Source organism: Catharus ustulatus, chromosome 25 (genome assembly GCF_009819885.2).
Source record: "Catharus ustulatus isolate bCatUst1 chromosome 25, bCatUst1.pri.v2, whole genome shotgun sequence".
In the NCBI taxonomy this organism is placed as follows: domain Eukaryota; kingdom Metazoa; phylum Chordata; class Aves; order Passeriformes; family Turdidae; genus Catharus; species Catharus ustulatus.
The window spans coordinates 2,515,214-2,540,414 of NC_046245.1; the positions used below are offsets into that span (position 1 = coordinate 2,515,214).

A 25,201-nucleotide genomic window follows, 5' to 3' on the forward strand; every position below is an offset into this window, starting at 1 on the left:
GCAGGATTTGCAGGCACAGGGGTGGGATTTGTTCTCTGGGAATGGGATTCCTTATCCAGGGGTGGGATTTGTTATCCAGGTGAGGGATTTTTTATCCAGGGGTGAGAATTGTTATCCAGGAGTGGGATTTTTTTATCCAGGGGTGGGATTTGTTATCCAGGAGTGGGATTTGTTATCTGGGAATGGGATTCCTTATCCAGGAGTGGGATTTGTTATCCAGGAGTGGGATTTGTTATCTAGAGGTGAGAATTGTTATCCAGGAGTGGGATTTTTTTATCCAGGGGTGGGATTTGTTATCCAGGAGTGGGATTTGTGATCTGGGAATGGGATTTGTTCTCTGGGGTTGGGATTTTTTATCCAGGAGTGGGATTTGTTATCTGGGAGTGGGATTTCTTCTCCAGGAGAGTGGTATTCATTCTCCAGGACTGGGATTCATTCTTCAGGAATGGTATTTGTTTTCTGGGAATGGGATTTGTTCGCCAGGAGTGGGATTTCTTATCCAGGAGTGGAATTCATTCTCCAGTGTTAGGATTCACTCTACAGGGTTGGGATTCACTCCCCAGGGTTGGGATTCATTCTCCAGGGCTGGGATTTATTCTCCAGGAATGGGATTTGTTATCTGGGAATGGGATTTGTTCTCCAGGAGTGGGATTTCTTATCCAGGGCTGGGATTCATTCTCCAGGGTTAGGATTCATTCTCCAGGACTGGGATTCACTCTCCAGGGTTGGGATTCACTCTCCTGGGTTGGGATTCACTCTCCAGGGCTGGGATTCATTCTCCAGGGTTGGGATTCATTCTCCAGCAGGGCTGTGCTGCCCCTGACCCCCAGCCCTGATGGATGCAGAGCTGGAATTGCTGCCTCAGCTGGATGGAGGGGCCGGGGTTAGGGCTGGGATGGGATTGTGGAGCAGATCCGTGCTGGGAACAGCAGGATCTGCCAGGAGCTCCTCAGGAACGAACAGGGAGCCTCAGGGATGAGCAGGGAGCCCCAGGGACGAGCAGGGAACCTCAGGGATGAGCAGGGAAACTCAGGGATGAGCAGGGAGCCCCAGGGATGAGCAGGGAAACTCAGGGATGAGCAGGGAAACTCAGTGTGTGGCTCCACACTTGGAATTTGAGCACCCACAAACCACTTCATTTATTCCCATTTATTTATTTATTGGATGTGGGGTCTGGCCAGGCATGGGGGGGTTCCTTTCTCTTCTCCATCCTGCTTTTTCCTCTTCCCTGCAGCCTTTCCTGCCATGGAATTCCTACAATTCCAGCAGAGCAGGAGCTGGGATGAGCCCACGTGGGGATGCTGGAGCAGCCAAGCTGCTGCCACCCATCCAATAAACAATAAATTAAATTCCATTTAATTTTTAATCCCTATGGATTAAAAAATCCTGCCTTAACAATCTGTTTTTTCCCACCCTGGGCTCCTCAGCAGTTTGTCCTTGCTGCTCCAAGGGTGGATTGTCCCTGGTGGGTGACAGGGTGACCCTGGGTCACTCCCATGGGTGCTGAGCGCTGCAGTTCCTGGGGAGAACAGGATTTGAGAGGGATGGAGCTCAGGAGGAGAGAGGGAGGTGAAGAAAGGGTTGGAAAAATACAGGAGGGAGGAGGGAGGCCGATTGCAGGGCGTGTTTGGCTGGTGGCCACTCGAGTCCCATCCCTGGAATCCAGGAACAGGGAAACCTTTGGATGGAGGAGTTTTGTGGCCACTGCAGGGGGAGTTTGGCTCCACCCCCATCCCTGCCCTGTCCCACCCCCATCTGGGGGTCTTTGGGGGCAGGAGGTGGCACTCAGAGTGTGACAGTGGCTCTGGGATCAGCCATGGCTGTGCCTGTCCCTGTGACAGAGCCCAGCTGGTGCCAGGGCCAGGCAAACCCGGCCTGAACCCAGCTCAAAAACCTGGCACAGCCCCTGTGACACCAAACTGGGGTGACAGAGGGTGACACACCAACACCGAGCCCCTGTGACACCAAACTGGGGTGACAGAGGGTGACACACCAACACTGAGCCCCTGTGACACCAGACTGGGGTGACAGAGGGTGACACACCAACACCGAGCCTGGCACAGCCCCTGTGACACCAAACTGGGGTGACAGAGGGTGACACACCAACACCGAGCCCCTGTGACACCAGACTGGAGTGACAGAGGGTGACACACCAACACCGAGCCTCCTGTGGCTCCTTCCCTGCTCCTGCCACACTGTCCCCAGGTTGATGTCCCCAAAAGCAGCCACAGCCTCCCCAGTCAGGTCCCTTCCCGCCGTGGTGGCAGTGCCACCAGGCGAGCGCTGGCGGTGTCACCGAGCAGGGCTGGCACGCGCCCGCAGCCGTTGGGGACCTTGGCCCCGGAGCCTCGGCTGGTGGGGACGGAGGAGAGGGTGAGACACTGTGCTGGGGACACGAGGGGACACGAGGGGACATGAGGGGACAGCAGCACTGGCACATTTGGCACCGGTTCAGACCCTGGCATGAGGCCGGCGCTGCCCACGGTGCTCTGGTGGAAATTTGTCCCTGGATGTGCCTCAGCCATGCCCTGAAAACGTGGATTTGGTTGTTTGGATTCATTTTAGTTTGGATTCGGTTTGGATTTGGTTTGGATTCAGTTTGGATTTGGATTTGGATTTGGGTTTGGATTTGGATTTGGATTAGGGTTTGGATTTGGGTTTGGATTTGGGTTTGGATTTGGATTTGGATTAGGGTTTGGATTTGGATTTGGATTTGGGTTTGGATTTGGTTTGGGTTTGGATTTGGATTTGGTTTGGATTTGAATTTGGATTTGGTTTGGATTTGGGTTTGGATTGGGATTTGGATTTAGATTTGGATTTGGATTCGGTTTAGTTTGGATTTGGTTGAGTTCAGTTTGGATTTGGTTTTGGTTTGGGTTTGGTTCAGTTTGGATTTAGCTTAGTTTGGATTCAATTCAGTTTGGATTTAGTTTAGTTTGGATTTAGTTTGGTCTGGATTTGATTTAGCTTGGATTCAGTTTAGTTTGGTTTTGGGTTGGATTTGATTGGGTTCAGTTTGGATTTGGTTTGGGGTTGGATTTGGTTCAGTTTGGATTTAGTTAGGTCTGGATTTGATTTGAATACAGTTTGGTTTGGAATCAGTTTACTTTTAATTCAATTTAATTTGGATTCAGTTTGGTTTGGATTCAGTTTAATTTGGATTCAGTTTAATTTGGATTCAGTTTAATTTGGATTCAGTTTAGTTTGGATTCAGTTTCATCCACAGCTCTGGCACATCCCGGGATGGGCTGGGAGCGCTGCCGCCATCCAGGGGACAGTGGGGACATCCCCGAGGGGTCTCTGGCTCTGATCCCACCCCAGTCGGGTGCAGTTGGGATTTTTGGCCGCGTCCCGCAGCGCTCCCGGGATTTTCCGGAGCGGGACCGAGCCCAGCGGCCTCCCCGGGCTGCGCTTCCTTCTTTGGAGCTTTCTTGGCAATGTCAGCCCGAGCCCTCCCGAGGGTTCCCCGCCCGCCCCGAGGGCTCTGGATTCTCTTCCCGAACTCCTCCAACCTCTGAAGGGCTCCCCGGGATTTTCTGGGAGTGCTGATGCCCTGCAGGGTCTGTTCCCATCCTCATCTGGTGCTCGTGCCCCTCCTGGTCCCCAAATTTCCTCCCGGTGTCACCTGGGGAAGGGACAGCACGGGGAGGAGGGGACACACCCGAGGATGGGTTGGGGACATCCGGGGAAGGTTTGGGGACACAAACAGAGATAGTTTGGGGACACTCAGGGGTGGTTTTGGGAACATCTGGGCATGTTTTGGGGAGACAAGCAGGGATGTTCTGGGGACACACCCAGGGTGGGTTGGGGACACCCAGAGATGGTTTGGGGACACTCAGAGATGATTTGAAGACACACGGGGATGTTTTGGGGACACTCAGGGATGGTTTTGGGGACACATAAAGATATTTTGGGGATACCCAGAGTCGTTTTGGGGACACATCTGAGGAGTTTTGGGGACACAAGCAGAGATAGTTTGGGAACACTCAGGGATGGTTTTGGGAACACATCCAGCGATGTTTTAGGGATACCCGGGGATGTTTTGGGGACACACACGGGGATGATTTGGTGACACAAGCAGGGGGAAGGGACGCAGATGCCGAATCCAGGGCAGTGACAGAGCTCCCTCCGCTCAGCGCGGCCGCTTCCCCCGCGGTGCCCCCCGCCCTCCCCTCTGCCCTGCCGGCTTGGGGGGCTCCCCGAGCCCCTCCCCAGCCCTTCCGAGCCCCCCCAAACCCCTCCCGAGCCCCCCTTCCCCAGCATCCCCCCGGCTCCGCACCTGGGCTGGGCTGTGCCGCGCTGCCCTTCGCCTCTCCTCTGCGGGGACGCGAGCGGAGCTGTTTGTCCCCGCTGTCGCCTTCCCCGCTGGCTGCCGCACACCGGGGCTGCCCAACCCCGCCTCTACCGGAGCCACCGGATCCCCCCGGAGCTCCGGCACCGCCAATGCCACCGGCGCGGGGCACGGGAGGGACTGGCACGGCTGGCACCGAGCCCGAACCCACCGCCCGCATCCCCCTGCCTCGAAGCGCTCTGGTGGCCCTTGGCAGCGGCTGTCCCCACCGTGGTGGCCCTCGGCACCGCTGTCCCCACCGTGGTGGCTCCCGGCAGCGCTGTCCCCACCGTGGTGGCTCCTGTCACCCACTGTCCCCACCGTGGTGACCATGCCGGGAGCCGGGAGCGGGCGCTGAGCCGGGAGTGCCCCGCCGGCAGGGACCATGCTGAAGTTTCGGGCGGACCGGAGGGTGAGGTAGGAACCCCCGGAGATGTCGGGGGGCCCTGGGGGAACCCGCGGGGAGCCGGCGGTGCGGGACCCTCGGGCCGGGCAGTGGCTGCTGCATTGCAGTGCTGATGGGGACTGGCGAGTTTGTGGAGCGGGGTCAGCCCCGGAGCGATGCGGGAGCGGCTCCCGGGAGGTTTGCGGCTCTTCCCCGGCGGCAGGGGGGGAGGACAGGGCTGGGTGGGTGCCAGGAGGAGCCGAGGGAGCTGCGAAATGGGGGTGTCCTGCCCGCAGGGAGAGCCAGCCTGCGGGGACAGGGACCTGCGGTGGGCAGGGATGGGGAGGGGACACTCAGAGTGGGATCAGGGATGGGGGGGACACACAGAGTGGGATCAGGGATGGGGGGGACACTCAGAGTGGGATCAGGGATGGGGGGGACACACAGAGTGGGATCAGGGATGGTGGGGAGACACAGAGTGGGGTTCAGAGATGAGGGGGATGCTCAGAGTGGGATCAGGGATGCAGGGGAGACACGGAGTGGGATCAGGGATGGGGGAGACACCCAGAGTGGGGTTCAGAGATGGAGGGGAGACACTGAGTAGGGTTCGGGGATGGGGGGGACACCCAGAATGGGGTTCGGGGATGGGGGGACACTCAGAGTGAGGTTCAGAGATGGGGAGGACACACAGAGTGGGGTTCAGGGATGAGTGGGACACTCATAATGGGGTCCAGGGATGGGGGGGAGACACGGAGTGGGATCAGGGATGGGAGGGACATTCAGAGTGGGGTTCAGGGATGGAGGGGACACTCAGAGTGGGATTCAGACATGACAGGGACACCCACAGTGGGGTTCAGAGATGGGGGGGACACTCAGAGTGGGGTTCAGCAATGAGTGGGACACTCAGAATGGGGTCCAGGGGTGGGGGGGACACACAGAGTGGCGTTCAGCAATGAGTGGGACACCCAGAATGGGGTTCAGGGATGGGGGGACACCCAGAGTGGGGTTCAGGGATGAGTGGGACACCCAAAGTGTGGTTCGGGGATGGGGGGACACTCAGAGTGGGGTTCAGCAATGAGTGGGACACTCAGAGTGAGGTTCAATGATGATGGTGACACCCAAAGTGGGGTTCAGCAATGAGGGGGACACCCAGAGTGGTGTTCAGGGATGGGGAGACACCCAAATTGGGGTCCAGACCAGCTGGTGGGTGCTGGCAGCGCCCACTCCCCACACCTGGCGCTCTCGGGGTGCTGCTCTCTCAGCACTGCACCCTCCCTGTGTGTCATTGTCACCGCGGGGCTGGGACCTGCCCCAGTTCCCGGGATTTGAACCCTTCCGGAGGCACTGCCGGGTGACAAAACCATCCGGGAGCTGTGGCAGAGCCCCCCGGGGTGGGCCCTGAGGGTGACTCCGGGCACTGGGGGGGTTTGTGGGGTGCACACACGTCCCCAGCTGGGTTTTTAGGGTGCCCCAGAGTGCTCAGGGAGGGGATCAGAAACCTTGGGGGGCACAGGGTGGGACTGCAAGGGGCGGCAACTCAGCAGCAGCAGCACTTTTTGGGGTGTCAGGGGTTAATGGGATGGGATGGGATAATGGGATGGGATGGGATGGATAATGGGATGGATAATGGGATGGATAATGGGATGGATAATGGGATGGATAATGGGATGCTCTTGGCAGCGCCGTTTCCTTGCTCCGACTTGCCCCGTTTTGGTGACAGGGGGAAGGAGTTGGTGGCACATGGGGTGGCGGGTTTGGGAAGGAGGGGATGGGAATCTGGTGGGAAATTCCTGGGGTGGAGCCCTGAACCTCGTCCTTCCCCCCTGAGCACCCCGGGAAGCAGCACAGGAGGGGTTCTGGGGGTCCTGGCAGTGCCATCTCTGTGGGACAGGGCAGGGACGTGGCACAGGGTGCCAGCTGGGCCTGGGACAGCCCTGTCACACCCCAGCTGGCACTGCCAGGATCCCCTCAGCTGCACCCAGTGCCAGCGAGGCAGCAACAGCTTGGGCTGGGAATCCTGGGCTGGTGTTTGGGGTCTGAGGGGTCCTGGGATGGTGTTTGGGATCTGAGGTGCCCCGGGATGGTGTTTGGGGTCTGGGGGTTTGGGGTCTAAAGGGTCCTAGGATGGTGTTTGGGGTTTGAGTGGTTCTAGGATGGTTTTTGGGGACTGAGTGTCCTGAGATGGTTTGGGGTCTAGATGACCCTGTGGTGGTGTTTGGGGTCTGGTTTTTGGGGTCTGGGTTGCCTTAGGATGATGTTTGGGGTCTGGGGGTTTGGGGTCTAAAAGGTCCTAGGATGATGTTTGAGGTCTGAGAGGTCTAGGATGGTTTTTGGCAACTGGGTGTCCTGAGATGGTGTTTGGGGTCTAAATGGCTCTAAGATGATGTTTGAGGTCTGGGTTGCCCTGTGATCGTGTTTGGGGTCTGGGGGTTGCCATCCCCCGTGACCCCACGCAAACCTCGAGGTGCTTTGGCCACGGCTCCGAGAGCAGCCGGGGGAGGAGGTGACATTGGGGACAGGGCTGCAGGCACAGCCCTGCCGGGGCCATCGCTGCTGCTGCTGCTGCTGCAGCGCCTTGTGAGTGTGGCCAGCGGGGACAGCCGGGCTGTGACAGCGCGGGAGGGGCGGCTCGGCCACCACAGCCCCGAGTTTGGCTCGGCTGGCCCTGCATGGGCACATCCTGGGAAATGCCGATAAAATCTTGGAATGTCCAGAGAAGGGGCTGGGGGGGCTCAGCCTGGAGAAAAGGCGGCTCAGGGGGATCCTCTGGCTCTCCCTGACAGGAGGGGGCAGCCAGGGGGGGTCAGGCTCTGTTTGCCGTCCATGGGAGTGTCCAGTTGTCCATTTGGGTGGGTGTGGCACTCGGGGACACGTTGATGGCTCGGCTCGGTGACCTTGGGGGGCTTTGCAGCCTCAATTCTGTGATGCCCTGGAGGATCCTAAACGTGCGATTAGCGGGGTGCTCGGGCAGGGGAGGCGATACCAGCCCTGGAACCCACCCCAGAACCAACAGAGCAGCGAACGAGGTGCCAAAGGGACTTTGTGAGGGACTCCTAACACCCAGCCCATTGTCCCCACAGCCACAATGAAAGGCGGAACACCTTCCTGCACCCAGTGACGGGCCAGCTCCCCGAGGACACCTCAAGGCTCGACTTGCCCAAGTAGGTCACCCCAAATCCCCTAGGGATGGGATGGGGCAGGGCTGGGGATGGTGGGGACACAGCTCAGAGTCATTGATCCCCCTCTGCTGTCACAGACAGAGCTCGGACATGTCCAGCAAGGCGAGCAGCAAGCGGCCGGCCACCGTCCCCAGCGAGCCCCCCAACCACGCCATGGTGGCCGAGGTGCCCCCGGAGCGCCCTGGAGGCCGGGTGAGTGCCCAGGGCAGTGTGACACTGCTGTCACCAGCTCAGACTGGCAATCAAGGCCCTCCAGCCCAGGCACTGAGCATCTCTGGCTCCCTGCAGGCTCCGCGCTCCTCCCGCAAGGGCATCGCCTTCGGCAAGCGCTCCAACTCCATGAAGAGGAACCCCAACGCCGCCGTCACCAAGAGCGGCTGGCTCTACAAGCAGGTACCCACCCTGTGCCACCCCTTCCCGGCCCCACAGAGCCCCAGAGCTGCTCTCACTGCCCCTCTCTCGCAGGCCAGCTCGGGGGTGAAGCAGTGGAACAAGCGCTGGTTCGTGCTGGTGGATCGCTGCCTCTTCTACTACAAAGGTACGGCCACCCCCGGAGCTGGTGGCCACCCCCACGAGGTCCCAGGCTCTTTCCGTGCTCCACCCCGGGGTTTGCAGCGCCGAGGGGTTAATCCCGAGTTTTCCCCGCCTCCCTGGCAGCTCCCGGGCTCGGCATCAATAATTGAGGAGGTTGTTTGTGAGCCAGGGCAGAGCTGCGGGAGCAGCAACAGGCGGGGAGCCGATCCCACAGGTGGGACGGAGCCCCGGGGGGATGTGGGGGCTGTGCCGGGGGTCCCTCCGTGGGTGTGACCCCGGGAATTCCCCCCTCCCACAGACGAGAAGGAGGAGAACATCCTGGGCAGCATTCCCCTGCTCAGCTTCCGCGTGGCCGCCGTGCAGCCCTCGGACAACATCAGCAGGAAGCACACGTTCAAGGTCAGTGCCTCTGTCGGGGCGTGCAGGGGACAGCTGGCACTGGGGTGGCACTGGGGTGGCACTGGGGTGGCACTGGTGGCGCCGGGGTGGCGCTGGTGGCGCTGGCAGGGTCCCTGCTGCTCTCGTGGCTTTCTTGGTGGCGGCGCATGGAGCACGCTGTGGTGATCCCTGCGGATGGGATCCGCATCTGCTGGGGACACGGGGACAGGGCGGTGTCCCCAAGGTCACCACCCCCCTCTGCAGGGCCCTGCTGGGGGCTCCCCCCACTCTCCCTGCCCTGCTTTCCCCTCTCCGTGGCTGCTGCTCCACGCACGGAGCCACGCACGGAGCTGTCCCCGATTCCAGCCCCGTTTTAGCCGCTTGACTGGCAAGTGTCACCAGCAAGGGGGGAAACTGCCACCAGCGGGGCTGCACAGGGGAACAGGGAGAGGTGACAGCACCCCTGGCAGGGTCTGAGCTTCCCTGGCACTTTTTGGCATCACTTTGGGCACCTTCCCCAGCCCAGCTGCTCGTGGCTCACTGTGACACTCCCTGGCTGTGCCCTGCCTGTGTCCAGAGCCGGTGCTGGGGTCCCCACAAGGCACTCCCAGTCTAAGGGAGGGATTTGTGTAGCTTCCTCCTCTTTAAATCTGAATTTAGGCTCAGCTGGGTGGGGTTTAGGATGGCAATGGGTCACACAGGGAGTCTGTCCTGTGCCTGTCCCCATGCTGGCGTCACCATGAAGTGACATGGGGGTGTCCAGGGAAGGGTCTGGAGGATCCTGAGGGAGCTGGGGAAGGGTTTGGAGAATCCTGAGAGGAAGGGGAATGGTTTGGAGGATGCTGAGAGGAAGGGGAAGGGTCTGGAGAATCCTGAGGGGAAGGGGAAGGGGCTCAGGCTGCAGCAAAGGAGGCTCAGGGGGAATTTGTGGCTCTGCACAACTCCCTGACAGGAGGGGGCAGCCGGAGGGGATTTGGGATCTCATCCCAGGGAACAGGGACAGGAGGAGAGGGAACGGCCTCAGGCTGGGCCAGGGGAGCTCAGGGTGGGATTTGCTCATGGGAAGGGTTGGCAGGGGCTGCCCAGGGAGGTTTGGGGTGCCCATCCCTGGAGGTGGCACCTGGAGGTGGCTCTGGGTGCTCAGGGTGGGGATTGGGCACAGCTTGAGTGATTTTCCAGCTCAGCAATTCCATGATTCTGTGAAATCCCAGCTGCCTGACACTGATGGGGGAAAACCTCCCCGAGCTGAGCTCAGCTTTGTGAGAACAGTTTTGTCCAGGGAAGGGCAGAGAGGTTCCCACCCCACTCCCACTGACCCCGTGTCTGTGTTTCCTCCCCCTCCTCCTCCTCCTCCTCCTCCGAGGATGCCGGGACAGGAGGGGTTTCTCGGTGCCACCCACCACTCCAGCACCCAGCCAGCACCTAGGTAGTACCTTCTTGTGTTTCTGCTGCATGCAGAGGCTGAGGGACCCCTGGGCTCGCTCTGCTCCCCTGCTCCTGCTAATCCCAGGGATGGATCCCTGTGATTTCAGCTCCTCCCCTGCCTGCAGAGCTCCCACAAGTGCATGGGGGGCTCAGGGGGTGACCCCAGCTGGGCACGGTGGCTGCATGCTCTGGGGAGGATGGAAACTCAAGGGAGGGGTTTCCTCAGACCTCATTTTTCTGGTTTAGTTCATTATTTTTAATATTTTTTTTAAAGATTGGACCCTTGAAATCCTTTCGGGAGGAAAACTCCGATCCCTCTCTTTTCTTCCTCCTCGCTTTGCCCCATCCCTTTCCCACAGGGGGGAAGGTGGAAGCTTCAAAAAGGCCCTCAAATAAAAACTCCTTCCGGAACATTCTGGGCTGAGAGCTGGCACCAACCGAACCTTTTCCACTCAAAACACATCCTGGGCTGAGAAACCACCTTCCCCCTCCCCTGCATGGACGATGCTCCTCTGCTGCTGCCGCTCTTGCTGGGACCCTTTGCCACTGAATATTGGGGTGCTGCTCCTTTTGGGGTGGGGAGAGAACCCAAAATTCCCCTGTGAGTGACCCCAAGGGGATAAAACCTCACTGTGAGTGACCCCAAGGGGATAAAACCCCTCTGTGAGTGACCCCAAGGGGATAAAACCCCCCTGTGAGTGACTCTGTCAAAATTAGGATTTTCCTCTAAAACCCCTGACAAAATCAGGATTTGCCCACAAGATTTTCCTCCAAAAATCACTGGTTAAATCAGAGTTTTCCTCCAAAAACCCTGACAAAATCAGGATTTTTCTCCAAGGTTTTCCTCAAAAAAACCCCCTGACAAAATCAGGATTTTCCTGTAAAACCCCTGACAAAATCAGGATTTTCCTCCCTCTGTGAGTGACCCCAAGGGGATAAAACTGCTCTGTGAGTGACCCCAAGGGGATAAATCCCCCCTGTGACTGACTCTCTCTCAAAATCAGGATTTTCCTCCCCATGTGAGTGACTCCAAGGGAATAAAACCCTGCTGTGAGTGACCCCATGGGGGAATATAATCCCTCTGAGTGACCCCAAAAGGGATAAATCCCCACTGTGAGTGACCCCAAGGGGATAAAACCCCTCTGTGAGTGACCCCAAGGGGATAAAACCCCTCTGTGAGTGATCCCAAGGGGAAAAAACCCCACTGTGAGTGACCCCAGGGTGGATAAAACCCCTCTGTGAGTCACCCCAAGGGGGATAAATCCCCACTGTGAGTGACCCCAAGGGGATAAATCCCCACTGTGAGTGACCCCAAGGGGATAAATCCCCACTGTGAGTGACCCCAAGGGGATAAATCCCCACTGTGAGTGACCCCAAGGGGATAAATCCCCTCTGTGAGTGACCCCAAGGGGATAAATCCCCCCTGTGAGTGACCCCAAGGGGACAAAACCCCCCTGTGAGTGACCCCAAGGGGATAAAACCCCCCTGTGAGCAGCAGGCCGCGGCGCCAGGCCCAAGCGCAGCTCTCACCTCCGTGTCCGTGTCTCTGTCCCCGTTCTGTGCCCCACAGGTGACGCTGTGCTGGCTGGAGGAGCTGCCGGCGGGTAACGGGCACTCCCTGTCTCCCCAGGCCGAGCACGCCGGCATCCGCACCTACTTCTTCAGCGCCGAGAACACGGAGGAGCAGGAGGCCTGGATCCGCGCCATGGGCGAGGCCGCCCGCGTGCAGATCCCCCCGGCGCAGAGGTGAGCGCCCGGCAGTGCCACCCTGCCCTGCTGGGGACGTGTGCTGGGCTGGGGACATGCCTGGGGACATTTGGGGGTATGAGGGACACTCTGGAGAAAGAGCCTGAGGACATTTGGGAGTGTGAGTGACATCTGGGGGCCTAGGGACATTTGGGGATGTGAGGGACATTCTGGAGAAAGGGCCCAGAGACATTTGGGGGCCTAGGGACATTTGTGGGTGTGAGGGACATTTGGGGATGTGAGGGACACTCTGGAAAATGGGCCCAGGAACATTCAGGGGTGTGACGGACACTCTGGAGAACGGGCCCAGGGACATTTGGAGGCCCAGGGACACTCTGTAGTTTGGCCCAGGAACATTTGGAGGCGTCAGGGACTTTTGGGGATGTGAGGGACACTCTGGAGAACGGGCCCAGGGACATTTCAGGGGGTCAGGGACATTCTGGAGAAAGGGCCCAGGGACATTTGGGGGCATGAGGGACATTTGGGGGAGTGAAGGACATTTGGGGGAGTGAGGGACATTTGGGGAGTGAAGGACACTGTAGAAAAGGGGCCCAGGGACATTTGGGGACGTGAGGGAAATTTGGGGGTATGAGGGACATTTGGGGGTATGAGGAACACTCTGGAGAACAGGCCCAGGGACATTTGGGAATGTGAGGGACGTTTGGGGACCCAGGGACATTCAGGGGTGTGAGGGACACTCTGGAGAAGGGGCCCAGAGACATTTGGGGGCCCAGGGACATTTGGGGACATGAGGGACACTCTGGAGAAAGCACCAAGAGACATTTGGGGACGAGAGGAACATTTGGGGACCCAGAGACATTTGGGGGTGTGAGGGACATTTGGGGACCCAGGGACATTTGGGGGTGTGAGGAACACTCTGGAAACAGAAACCCCCCAATGCTCAGGGAGGGGCAGAGCCACCACCCGCCACCTCAGGGACACTGCCAGCCGTCGGTGACCCCTCAGTGGTGTCCCTGCACCCCCAGGCACTCAGAGAAGCCGGACTCAGAGAACATCCCCCCCAGCAAACCCCACCACCACCACCACCCCCACTGCAACGCCGGCCACCGCGAGCCCGCCAAGGCCGAGCCCGACGCCAAGGCGCGCGGGGAGGGCGACGGCCGCGGCTCCGAGAAGATGGAGCGGAAACCATCGGAGCGGCCGGACGGCAAGAAGGATCCTCTGGCCAAAACCAACGGGCTGGAGGCGCCCTCAGAGCCGGGCAGTCCCTACCCCGAGGGGCCGCGGGGGCCGGCGAGCGCCGAGCGGCCGGCACAGCCCAACGGGTGGCCGTACCCCTCGCCCAGCCGGCCCGGCAGCACCGCCTTCCCCCCGGCGGGGGATGGGGACAGCGGGGTCCCCCAGCGCCGGGGGGTCACCCCCAGGTCCCATCCTGAGAAGGTGGCCCAGAGGAAGAGCTCCATGACGCAGCTGCAGCAGTGGGTGAACTCGCGGCGCGCCACCGCGCCCCACGAGGAGCTGCGCAGGTGAGGGATGCGCTGGGGTTGGTTCCTCTTGGGAATGTTCTGGCCTTTCCTGGTTCTTTGTGGGCAGAAAATCGTGTTTTTCTCTTCTTTCTTTCTCCCAGCTTGGAGATGGGTGTGGGACATCCCAAATAGCCAAGGAGGGTGGGTTGTAAAGGAGGAGGGAAGCCACCGTGGGGTGGTTTGGAGGAGGGATACAAGGACAGAAAGCCACCAGAGGATCTTTGGGATGAGGGATGGCAGGACAGGAAACCGCCTCAGTGTCCCTGCAGGAGGGATACAGGGAGAGGAGACCACCAGGAGATCCCAGAGAAGAATTCCATGAGGGGAAACTCCCACAGAATCCCTGGCAGGAGGAATTCCATGAGGGGAAACTCCCATGGAGTCCCTGGGAGGAGGAATTCCATGAGGCCAAGTTCCAAGGAGTCCCTGGCAGGAGGAATTCCATGGGGGACATCTCCCACACAATCCCTGGCAGGAGGAATTCTATGGGGGACATCTCCCACAGAATCTCTGGTAGAAGAGAGAGAAAGCTTCCATGGAGTCCCTGGCAGGAGGAAGTCCATGGGGAACAGCTCCCACAGAATCCCTGGCAGGAGGAATTCCATGGGGGACAGCTCCCTCACAATCCCTGGCAGGAGGAATTCCCTGAGCACGCCATCCCTGGCAGCACAGAACCACCTACCCAGCTTTCCCTCTGCCTGAGTCACCTCCTCTGGTGCCGTCCTTGCCCCCCACCCTCACCTCAGCCTCCCCCTCTCCAGCCCCACCAGGTTTTACCCCGTCTCCCGCCGCGTGCCCGACTACTACTCGCCCTACTCGCCGCAGTACCCCGAGGAGTACCAGTACTACCCGCCGGGCGTGCGCCCCGACAGCATCTGCTCCATGCCCGCCTTCGAGCGCGTCAGCCCGCCATGGGCGCTGGAGGACAAACGCCACTCCTTCCGCAACGGGGGTCCCTTCCACCCCGCCTTCGGCCGCCAGGACGTGCCGCTGTGGCTGCCGGCGCCCTCCAGGCCGCCCAGCTACCTGGATGAGGTGGACGCGGCGTCGGGCTCGCTGCGGAGGATGTCGCTGCAGCCGCGCTCGCGCTCGGTGCCGCGCTCGCCCAGCCAGGGCTCCTATGGCCAGACCAGGGTTTACTCGCCCGTGCGCTCGCCCAGCGCCCGCTTCGAGCGGCTGCCGCCCCGCGGGGAGGAGATTTACGCCGACCCCGCCACCTTCGTGATGCGCAGATCTATCAGCTCGCCCAAGGTGGGCGCTGGTGGGGAGGGGAGGTGGGGCAGGGGTGTGGCAGTGTCACCTCAGTGTGACACCGAGCCCGGGATGAGCAGCAGAGGGTTTGGGATGTCCACAACCATCGTGTAAAGATTCTGTGGTTGTGTTTGTGGGGTGGGATGGGATGGGATGGGATGGGATGGGATGGGATGGGATCCATGGAATGGGATCCATAGGATGGGATCCATGGGGTGGGATCCATGGGATGGGATGGGTTGGGTTCCATAGGATGGGATCCATAGGATGGGATCCATAGGATGGGATCCATGGGATGCAATCCATGGGATGGGATCCGTAGGATGGGTTCTATAGGATGCGATGGGATCCATGGGATCCATGGAATGGGATGGGATGGGATCCATAGGATGGGATGGGGTCCATAGGATGAGATGGGATGGGATCCATAGGATGGGATGGGTTCCATAGGATGGGATGGGATCCATAGGATGGGATGGGATCCATAGGATGGGATCCATAAGATGACATGTGGTGCTCAGGGCCACCCCAGATGTGCTCCCAAGCAGGGATGGCCCTGCCCCTCTCCTGTGCCTCCTCCTGTGCCATGTCACTGATCTGGGGTCCCCTCTCTCCCCAGTACGATTTCCTGGGTGACAGGCGGCCCGTCCCGGCCGGGGTGTACCCGTACCCCTTCCCAGCGTCCCCCACCATCCACGACAAGATGGTACGTACCCGCTGTCCCCTGGGGGTGACCCTGTGATGGGGGGGCACAGCCCCACCCTGGGGACATGGGGCAGATTGGGGGGCCTCACTCAGGTGGCACCAGTGCTCTCCAGGGGCAGAGTCAGAGCTGGGCCTTCCATGGTGTCTCTGGTCCCTCCCGGTTATTCCCGAAGGAATCCATGTGGGAACGCCCCTCTTCAGCAACAGGACACCCTCAGACCCCCAGGGCGGTCCCTGGCTGAGGGTGGCACTCCCCAAACCTCTCCTGCTCTGCTTCCTCACATCTGGCCACAGCTGCTTGGTTCTCCTGCCTCGTGTCCCCTCCCGGAGCTGGGGGGTGACACCGGGAGGTCCCCGCAGATCCCAAAACCCTGGCACGGGAGCGCCAGAGGAGGGAGAAACCTGAATTTCAGCACAGCCCACCCATGCCGCCCATCCATCCCTGCAGGCTCTCCCCAGGCAAAGAAAGAAACAACAACAAAAAAGAGAAAATAAGAAAAATAGAAAAATAAAAATAAGAAAGCAGCTTCCCAGGGCCCACAAGGCACATTCCCAGCCTGGGAATTCCATAGGCTCCCCCCTAACCGCTTTGCTTCTTCTTTTATGTGTTTTGCTGCTCGTTTCTTGCCTGCTGGCTCCTGGTAGGATGAACTTTTAGACCTTCAGTTGCAAAGAAACCTAGAATATTTGGACCAGCAGGTAGGCGGAGCTGGCTGCCAGCCTCACCTCACCGGCTGCTTCGTGTCCCTGTCCCCTGCTGCCATCCATCCTCACCCCTCCCAGCATCCAGCAGCATCCAGCAGCATCCAGCAGCATCCCAGCAGCATCCCAGCAGCATCCCAGCAGCACCAGTTTGTCTTTTTTTTGGTTTTGCTTCTTCCATCCTCCGCATCCGTAGCGCCGCTCATCGCTCGGCAGAAAAGTCCCACCCCGAACCAAAGCGGTGCCTCTGGTTTTTTGGGGGGAGTTTTGGGGGTTTTGGGGTTTTGTCCTGGAGATCAGGGGGTGCAGCAGGTCGGGAACACCCCCAGGGTGGTGCTGGACACCTGCAGGGTGTCCCCTGGTATGGCCAGGGGTGGCAGGGGTGGGGACAGAGGTCGTGGTGATGTGGTGGCACCTCGGGGCTGAAAGGTTTGGTGCAGGTGAGGCCAAAACCCAGCAGAGCTCAGGTGGTTTTGGAGGAAAACCCTGACTTTGAATGGGATTTGTGGAGGAAAACCTTGATTTTGCCAGGAGGTTTTAGAGGAAAAACTTGATTTTTCCAGGGAGTTTTGGGAGAAAACCTTGGAGGAAAATCCTGATTTTGCCACGGTTTTTGGTGGAAAACCCTAGTTTTGCCAGGAAGTTTTGGAGGAAAACCCAAGATGTGCAAGGGTTTTTTTGGAGGAAAACCTTGGAGGATAATCCTGATTTTGCCATGGTTTTTGGTGGAAAACCCTAATTTTACCAGCGATTTTTTGGAGGAAAATCTTGAAGGAAAATCTGATTTTGTCAGGGGTTTTGGAGGAAAACCCAGATTTTGACAGAGAATTTTGGAGGAAAATCCTGGATTTGTCAGCTGTTTTTGGAGGAAAAAAATCTTAATTTTCCTTGGAGGAAAACCGTGATCTTGTGTGGGGTTTTTGGAGGAAAACCCTGATTTTGCCCGCGTTTTTTTTTTTGGGAAAACCTTGGAGTAAAATCCTGATTTTGTCAGGGTTTTGGAGGAAAACCCTGATTTTCCCAGTGATTTTTGGAGTAAAACTGCCCTGACTTCATGGCAGGAGCGTGGGGAGGGGGGAACAGGGCCGGGAGAGCCCCGGGGGACATGGCTGAAGCCACAGCCGGGCCCAGGAGCTGCAGCCCAGGCTGGCACGGCAGGAGCTGCTCCTGGGCACGATCCCATTTGGCTGCAAATCCCCCGTGGGCAGGATCTGTGTCCGCCCTGGAGCGGGGCCAGCAGCTCTCTCTGCAATAAAAGCTCCCTGCGCTGTCTCAGAGCGCTGCAGCCTCTCCGTGGCTCCTTAAAACTCTCCCTAAAAAGGTTTTGGCATCTCCTCCTCTTCCAGCAGCCTCTGGAGAGGCTGGTTTGGAGTGAGCTCTCTTCAAACATCCTCCTGCTCTGTTTTTGCTCTCCTTCCTCACCCAGGCTGCTCTGGCTGCAGCCCCAGCAGGGTTTGGGTCCTGCTTTGGTGACAAAGTGTTGTCACCCTTTGGATTTTAGGGCTGAGGGCTCTGGGAGGAGCTGGCTTGGAGCTCTGGCTCTTTGTCACCTGGCAAAGGTGCCACAGCTGGTTGGGGACAGTCCTGTCCCCATGGAGCATCACAGACCTACCCGGCAGCAGGGACGTGCCACTCCCGGTGCCACCTGGAAAAGGGGACGCTGCTGTCCCCAACCCCAGCTTTCAGTCACTCCCCAGCACCCAGTGCTCATTTTCAGGGCCATGCCAACCCAGAGCTGTGTGGCAGTGCCAGGGCCTGTCCGTGTGTCCCTCTGTGTGCCCGGCCACGCTGCTGCCGTCCCTGTCCGAGCTCGTGTCTGTCTGTGCCATCTGCTCCGAGCTGCCTCTGTTTTATCCGTATTTTCCCCCAAAAAAACGCACTAAAAGGAGCAACAGCAGCACAGCTGGAGCCCCGGGGCCACTTCAGGAGGTGACATTTTGCATCCTGAGGGCTCCTGGCCCGGTCACCGCTGGCACAGGCGCGAGTCCCTGCTGACCTGTGCCCTTTCCTTCCCTGTGTGCCGCAGATGAGCGAGAGCGAGACCCTCATCACTATGGTGAACAGGATGGTGGAGACCTCCCCCCCTAGGGCCCAGCTCTACATGCAAGTAAGGCTCTGGCCACCAGGCCCCGCATGGCTCGTGCCTGGGGGTCACCTCCTGCCACCCGGGGTCACCTCCTGCCATCGCCACTCGCTCAGCAGCCGCGGTATCCGGCACATCCCGCTCTCGGGGGACGGCGCTGCTCCATCCCAGGCTTTGCTAATCCATCCATGAGCCATTCCAAGCCGGCAAATCCTCGTGCTGGCAGCGCGAGGTGGGGACGCAGCTGTCCCGGGGAATTGTTGGGGACAGAGCTGCTCCAGGGGATTGTTGGGGACGGAGCCGCTCGGGGGGATTTTGGGGACGGAACTGTCGCGGGGACTCTCAGGGACGGAATTGTCCCGTGGGATTCTCAGGGACGGAGCTGCTCCGGGGGATTTTTGGGGGTGGAGCTGTCGTGGGGGCTCTCAGGGACGGAATTGTCCCGTGGGATTCTTGGGGACAGAGCTGTCCCAGGGATTTTTGGGGACAGAGCTGTCCCAGGGATTTTTGGGGACAGAACTGTCCTGAGGATTTCTGGGGACCGAGTTGTCCCAGGGACTCTCGGACAGAGTTGGGGACTCTGGGGGGTGGAGTTGTCCCAGTGATTCCCGGGGACAGAGCTGCCCCTGGGGATTTTTGGGGATGGAGCTGTCCCAGGCATTTTTGGGACCGAGCTGTCTCGGGGATTCTTGGGGACAGAGTTGCCCCCAGGACTCTCAGACCAAGCTACTCCACGAGATTATTTGGGGACCGAGGTGCCCCCAGGGATTTTGTGGACCGAGCCGTCCCAGGGATTTTGGGGACGGAATTGTCCCGGGGGATTTTTGGGGACAGAGCTGTCCCCAGGGATTTTGGGGAGGGAGCTGTCCCCAGGGATTTTGGGGACGGAGCTGCCCCCGGGGATTTTTGGGGACGGAGCTGTCCCCGGGGATTTTGGGGACTGCATTGTCCCCGGGGGATTTTTGGGGACAGAGCTGTCCCGGGACTCTCGGACCGATCAGCCCCGGGGATTCTCGGATGCGCGGGGCTTGGCCCGCCCTTGTTTTTCAAGGAGAAGGAGCGAGGTGACAGAAATGCAGCTCTTAAGGGGAAAATTCCTGAAACAGGGACAGGGAACGGCCTTTCCACCCCGCAGGCTCCTTCTGTCCCCAGCACTGGGACATCCCTGCAATGTCACATGGCAGTGCCACCCACCCCGGGTTGTGCTGCTCTGGGCACATCCTGGATGGCATTTTCCAACAAAAAAAGGCTTTTCCAACCAAAAAAGGCTTTTCCAACCAAAAAGGCTCATCCCGTTTCCATCTGCTGCCAGCGGGGATGTGCTGCGGGGTGAACCGGGAGCTCCCGGGATGCTCCTCCGGCTCCCGACCCGCCCGGCTCTGCCTCCAGCCCCGCGGGCATTTCCCAGATCCGGATCCATTTGCATCATCCCGGAGTTTTTAATGGCTCCAAAGCACTCTCTGCTTTCTAGCAATAATGATCCCCTCCTTCCTATCTCGTGCCTTTCATCTCCAGCTCTGCGAGGCAGTTAATTGCCGAAGGTCCCATTAGTAATTGAGATTTCCAGGAAAGGAAAATGAGTCACGGAGAAGCCGGGCGGGGGTAAACAGGCCCTGCTGCCGCAGCAGCTGCTGATTTATAGGTGCTCCCACTCGGCCGAGGTGGAATTACAGCTCAATCGCGCGGCCTTTGTTTTCCCTGCCGCTGGAATGGAAGCGCTTAATGATTCACGAGAGGTTGTGGTGGATGGTTCCCGCTGGGAATGGGCAGGGAGAGGCTGATTTCATCCCGACTGATGGGAGAGCATCCTGGGCTCGGCTCTGCTCTCCTTTTCCCGGCTCGCAGGGATGGGAGAGAGTGGCTGGGAGCTGCCTCCCCTTCCCTGCGTGTCCCAGGGGGATTTTGGCTCAGCCCTGGCTCTGCTTGCAGGTGACGCCGTTCCCGGAGCCCTACAGGGACAGCCTGCACCCCTACAAGATCAGCGAGCAGGACACCGATGTAAGAACCACTCCTGTCCCCTCTCTGTGTCCCCTGTCCCTGCAGCAGAGCTGTGCCGTGGCTTTGTGCTCCTCAGGGATAAATCTCGCCCTGAGTTTATCCCGTGTCACTCCCAAGTCCCTGCAATGACAGCAGGAGTTGGAAACCCCTTCCCCCCGCCACCAGGGCCATAAATCCCATCAATGCCATCAGTGCCATAATGCCATCAATGCCATCAATGCCATCAATGCCATCAGTGCCATCAGTGCCATCAATGCCATCAATGCCATCAGTCTCATCCATTCCATCCATCCCATCCATCCCATTCATCCCATCAATGCCATCCATCCATCCATCCATCCCATCCCATCCCATCCCATCCCATCCCATCCCATCCCATCCCATCCCATCCCATCCCATCCCATCCCATCCCATCCCATCCCATCCCATCCCATCCATCCCATCAGTCCTGACTCCATCCCAGTGGGATTCTCATCCTGCTCATCCTCTCTCCCCCGTCTCTCCCCGCTGGCACAGAAGCTGCTGGGGAAGCTCTGCGAGCAGAACAAGGTGCTGAGGGAGCAGGAGAGGCTGGTGCAGCAACTCCGGGCTGAGAAGGTGGGTGGTGGCACCTGAGGGGGTGTGTGGTGGCACCTGAGAGGGTGGTGGCACCTGAGAGGGTGGTGGCACATCAGGCGGCCACGTGGGGACCTGGTGGTGGCACCTGCGTGGTGAGGAAGTGATGTCACTACGAGAGGGTTTGGGTTCAACCTGGACATCCAGGCGTGTGTGTCCCTTGTCACCCCTAAATTTGGACACCCAGGTGTGTGTGTCCCATGTCACCTTTACCTGGACACCCAACTGTGTGTCCCCTGTCACCTTTAACATGGACACTCAGCTGTGTGTCCCCTGTCACCCCTAAATTTGGACACCCAGCTGTGTGTCCCTTGTCACCCCTAAATTTGGACACTCAGCTGTGTGTCCCCTGCCATCCCTGGTTGAAGGGACATTAAAAACCTCTCAATCCACCTCTGAGCCACTATCCCAGCTTCTCCAACCCGGCTTTGGGCACTTCCAGCGATGCAGCAGCCACAGCTTGGGGACATTTCTGAGCTGGGGGCGAGGCTGTGGCACTCCTAGCAGCCAGGACCTCACAGCTCCTCTGCTCCCACAGGAGAGCCTGGAGAGTGCCCTGATGGGGACACACCAGGAGCTGGAGATGTTTGGGAGCCAGCCTGCCTACCCTGAGAAGCTGCTGCACAAGAAGGAATCGCTCCAGAACCAGCTCATCAACATCCGGGTGGAGCTGTCCCAGGCCAGCACGGTAATGGGGGAAATTCAGGTCCCTTTTGTCCCTTCCTGAATGGGAAACAAGCAGGGAGATCCCCTTGGTTCACTGGGGGCTGCAGTCCCTCCTTGGGGACAAAGCAAATCAGCTTCTGTCACCTCAGGGTTTGTCCCCAGGGGCTGTGCTGGGTGCCAAAGACCCCCCTGAACCCCCCCACTGTCCCCTCAGGCCCTGGCAAACAGCACAGCTGAGTATGAGAGCCTGGAGAGCGAGGTGTCCACCCTGCACGATGACCTCTGGGAGCAGCTGAACCTGGACATCCAGGTGAGAGTGTCCCCTGTCACCTTAACCTGGACATCCAGGTGTGTGTGTCCCCTGTCACCTTTAACCTGGACATCCACATGTGTGTTTCCCCTGTCACCTGGGGACATCCAGGTGAGAGTGTCCCCTGTCACCTTAACCTGGACATCCAGCTGTGTGTGTCCCCTGTCACCTGGGGACATCCACGTGTGTGTATGTGTCCCCTGTCACCTTTAACCTGGACATCCAGGTGAGAGTGTCCCCTGTCACCTGGGGACATCCACGTGTGTGTATGTGTCCCCTGTCACCTTTAACCTGGACATCCAGGTGAGAGTGTCCCCTGTCACCTGGGGACATCCAGATGTGTATGTCCCTGTCACCTGGGGACATCCACGTGTGTGTGTTCCCTGTCACCTGGGGACATCCAGATATGTTTGTGTCCCCTGTCACCTTTACTTGGACGTCCAGATGAGAGTGTCACCCCTTAACCCAGACATCCAGGTCTGAGTCTCCCCTGTCACCTTTACCTGGACATTCATGTCCCCTGCCATCCCTGGTGTCCCCAAGGTGATTAAATCCCCCTCTGCCCCCACCATGGCCTCTCCACCCCCAGCCCTCATGTCCAGCTTTGACCACCGTGGGCACTTGGGTGCCACCAGAGTCCCCCCAGCTGTCCCCAACCCAGGGAGCAGATCCAGGGATAAATAAAAATCCCGGCAGTGCCGGTTCAGCCTCACTCAGATCCTGTGGGCCAGTTTGGGGCTGGGCTCCAGCCTGGTTTGGGGCTGGCACCGTTGTCCCCCAGCCCCCCTGAGCTCTGCCTTTCCCTCATTGCAGAACGAGATGCTCAACAGGCAGATCCAGAAGGAGATCTGGCGCATCCAGGACGTGATGGAGGGGCTGAGGAAGAACAACCCCTCCCGTGGCACCGACACCGCCAAGCACAGAGGTGAGGGGGCTGTCCCTGCCTGGGCTGTCCCCCGTGGGCTCCAGCTCAGGGAGATGAAGACCCTCGTTATTATCTTCTAATTATCTTCTAATTATCTTCTAATGATCTCATCCCTGCTCTTCTCCACAGTGGCCCTGGGCACGTACAGCTCCAACAGCCCTGCCAGCCCCCTGAGCTCTGCCAGCCTCACCAGCCCCCTGAGCCCCTTCTCCCTCATCTCTGGCTCCCAGGGATCACCCACCAAGCCAGGCCCCAGCGAGGTCAGTGTCCTGTTTGTCCCCTCTTTGTCACCAGCGGGGGATGGCACGCTGCTGGGCACCCGTGGAGCTGCCTCCCCTCGTGGCTCTGCCTGGGGGCACCGTTTTGACGACCCTGGTGACACCTGGTGGCTTTGGGGTCTGAGCTCCTTGCAGGGCTGTGGGTCTGGAGGGATGGGAATGGCTCAGCTCCAGCTTTTGGCTCCTGGTGCCACCAGAGTGTCCTGGTGCCCTCACCCAGCGCTGCTGTCGCCTTCACGCACAGGACATTGATTTAGGGCGGAATTTGGACAATTTGGGCTGGACAATACCAAGGGCTGACAAGAACCCTTCATTTGAGCATCCCCCAAGCCCTGCCCAGCCCTGGGGACGAGCAGCAGGATGTGTCACACCGAGAGGGGACACCCCGGCGTCACTCCCTCCTCCACCCTTTTCTCCAGGCTGCTCCCGCCGTGTTTCATTTTCTCGGTCGCTTTTCTAACTCTCTGTTCCTTCTCTGCTCTCACGCCTCCCGCTCCTACCCGCCCCAGGAACCAGGTCCGCCTCGACCTCCCCTCCCCAAGTCCTACGTTCCCCTGGAGTCTCCTCCGGCCGTTCCTCCGCTCCCCAGCGAGAGCCGCCTCTGGCCCTACCCCGCGTCCCCTTCCTGGCACCAAGGCGGCGGAGAGGCCAAGCGGGGACAGGTACCGAACCCTGCGGGGCCCCGCCGCCCTCCTCCTCCTCCTCCTCCTCCTCGTGGTGTGGAAGGCGCTGGGATGAGGCAGGAGCCGGAGCTGCCCGCCCCAAATCCGCAGGGACATCGTGGAGGTGGCATTGTCCCCAGCAGGTCGCTGCGCCCTGTGACAGGGATTGTCCCCTCCTTCTCCTCCTCCTGGGGAGGTTGTCCCTGGTTGTCCCCTCTGCTTTGCTCTGCCCTCGCCTCTGTCACTGTCCTTCCCTGTCACAGGCTCTGAGCCCGCAGCTCCAGGGCAAACCTGGATCTGGGAATTCTTGGTGACACTGCTGCCATGTGTGGGGACACAGGTGACACAAGTGTCCCTCCAGCCAGGGCTTGGGATGTGTGACTGTGGCTGTGCCGAGCTGGGAAGGGGCACAGTGCCAGTGCAGGTGGCACTGCCAGCTGCCATGGGTGACACAGTGGTGGCTGTGTGTGACACAGGGGTGACAGGGTTAATTTAGGGGGACAATAATGAGCTGCTGGGCCTGTTGTCACACCCCTCTGTCACCCCAGCAGTTCCTGGGCTGTTCCCATGGGATGCAAGAGAGGAAGGACCCCAAAAAATGTCCCTTTGCTGGCTCTCCTGCCCCTGTGTCACCCCATGGGAGTGATGACCATGGGGTCACCAGTGACAACCCCAAGCCAGACTAGAGCCCAGGACAGAGCTGTCCCTGTCCTTGTCCCTGTCCCTGTCTCTGTCCCTTTCCCTGTTCCTGTCTCAGTCTCTGTCCCTGTCACTGTCCTGTCCCTGTCTCCCAGCTCCTGGGAGCTGTGGAGGTGTTGTCACCCTGTGGGACCCTTTGTCCCTTCCTGTGGGGACAGGAGTGGCTGCCCAGCCCTGACAGGAGGGGACAGAGCAGGGACAGGAGCAAAGACCCCTCAGCCCCTCTCCCCACAGTTTTGGGGTGCTCTGGTCCCACCTGGCCCCTGTCCGTGTGTCTATGGAGAGTGTCCCTGATCTGTCACCTCAAGAGCAGTGACTGTCCCCTGTCCGTGTGTCCCTGATCTGTCACCTCAAGAGCAGTGACTGTCCCCTGTCCGTGTGTCCCTGATCTGTCGCCCCAAGAGCAGTGACTGTCCCCTGTCTGTGTGTCCCTGATCTGTCACCTCAATAGCAGTGAGTGTGCCCTGTCCATCTGTCCCTGATCTGTCACCTCAGTAACAGTGACTGTCCCCTGTCTGTGTGTCCCTGATCTGTCACCTCAATAGCAGTGACTGTCCCCTGTCCGTGTGTCCCTGATCTGTCACCCCAATAGCAGTGGCTGTCTCGTCTGTGTGTCCCTGATCTGTCACCCCAATAGCAGTGGCTGTCCCCAGGCAGAGGTGGCCCCCAGGCAGGACTGGGGTTCACTGGGGACCTTTTCCCCCTCCCCAGCCCAAACCAGGCTTGGAGCAGAGCAAGAAGGAGCCCCCCCGGCCCAGCCCCCCCGGCCCCACACCCGAGGGGCTCCCGCAGAACCGGCCAGAGCAGGACGGGGACAAACAGGCGGCTCTCAACAAGGGTACG

General features: G+C 59.5%; 1 protein-coding gene across 10 annotated transcripts in view; it reads left to right on the forward strand.

Annotated features, from left to right (window-relative positions):
• The window catches only part of PLEKHA6 (pleckstrin homology domain containing A6), a 56,009-nt gene that overhangs the window by 25,567 nt on the left and 5,241 nt on the right, over positions 1-25,201 (forward strand). For 2 of the 10 annotated variants that reach the window (XM_033080156.2, XM_033080161.2), the window contains exons 1-20: positions 4,630-4,747; positions 7,796-7,876; positions 7,972-8,086; positions 8,183-8,287; positions 8,360-8,432; positions 8,727-8,827; positions 11,802-11,977; positions 12,964-13,464; positions 14,226-14,715; positions 15,335-15,421; positions 16,066-16,119; positions 18,149-18,229; positions 20,135-20,203; positions 20,720-20,800; positions 21,357-21,506; positions 21,699-21,794; positions 22,608-22,719; positions 22,849-22,979; positions 23,507-23,659; positions 25,070-25,196. In XM_033080156.2, coding sequence (XP_032936047.1) covers positions 4,716-4,747; positions 7,796-7,876; positions 7,972-8,086; positions 8,183-8,287; positions 8,360-8,432; positions 8,727-8,827; positions 11,802-11,977; positions 12,964-13,464; positions 14,226-14,715; positions 15,335-15,421; positions 16,066-16,119; positions 18,149-18,229; positions 20,135-20,203; positions 20,720-20,800; positions 21,357-21,506; positions 21,699-21,794; positions 22,608-22,719; positions 22,849-22,979; positions 23,507-23,659; positions 25,070-25,196 — 2,815 coding nt within the window. In that variant the 5' untranslated portion in view covers positions 4,630-4,715. Of the gene's footprint in view, positions 1-4,629; positions 4,748-7,795; positions 7,877-7,971; positions 8,087-8,182; positions 8,288-8,359; positions 8,433-8,726; positions 8,828-11,801; positions 11,978-12,963; positions 13,465-14,225; positions 14,716-15,334; positions 15,422-16,065; positions 16,120-18,148; positions 18,230-20,134; positions 20,204-20,719; positions 20,801-21,356; positions 21,507-21,698; positions 21,795-22,607; positions 22,720-22,848; positions 22,980-23,506; positions 23,660-25,069; positions 25,197-25,201 lie in introns of those variants that run through there. The other 8 variants (XM_033080162.1, XM_033080163.2, XM_033080160.2 and 5 more) reach the window with 7 other exon arrangements.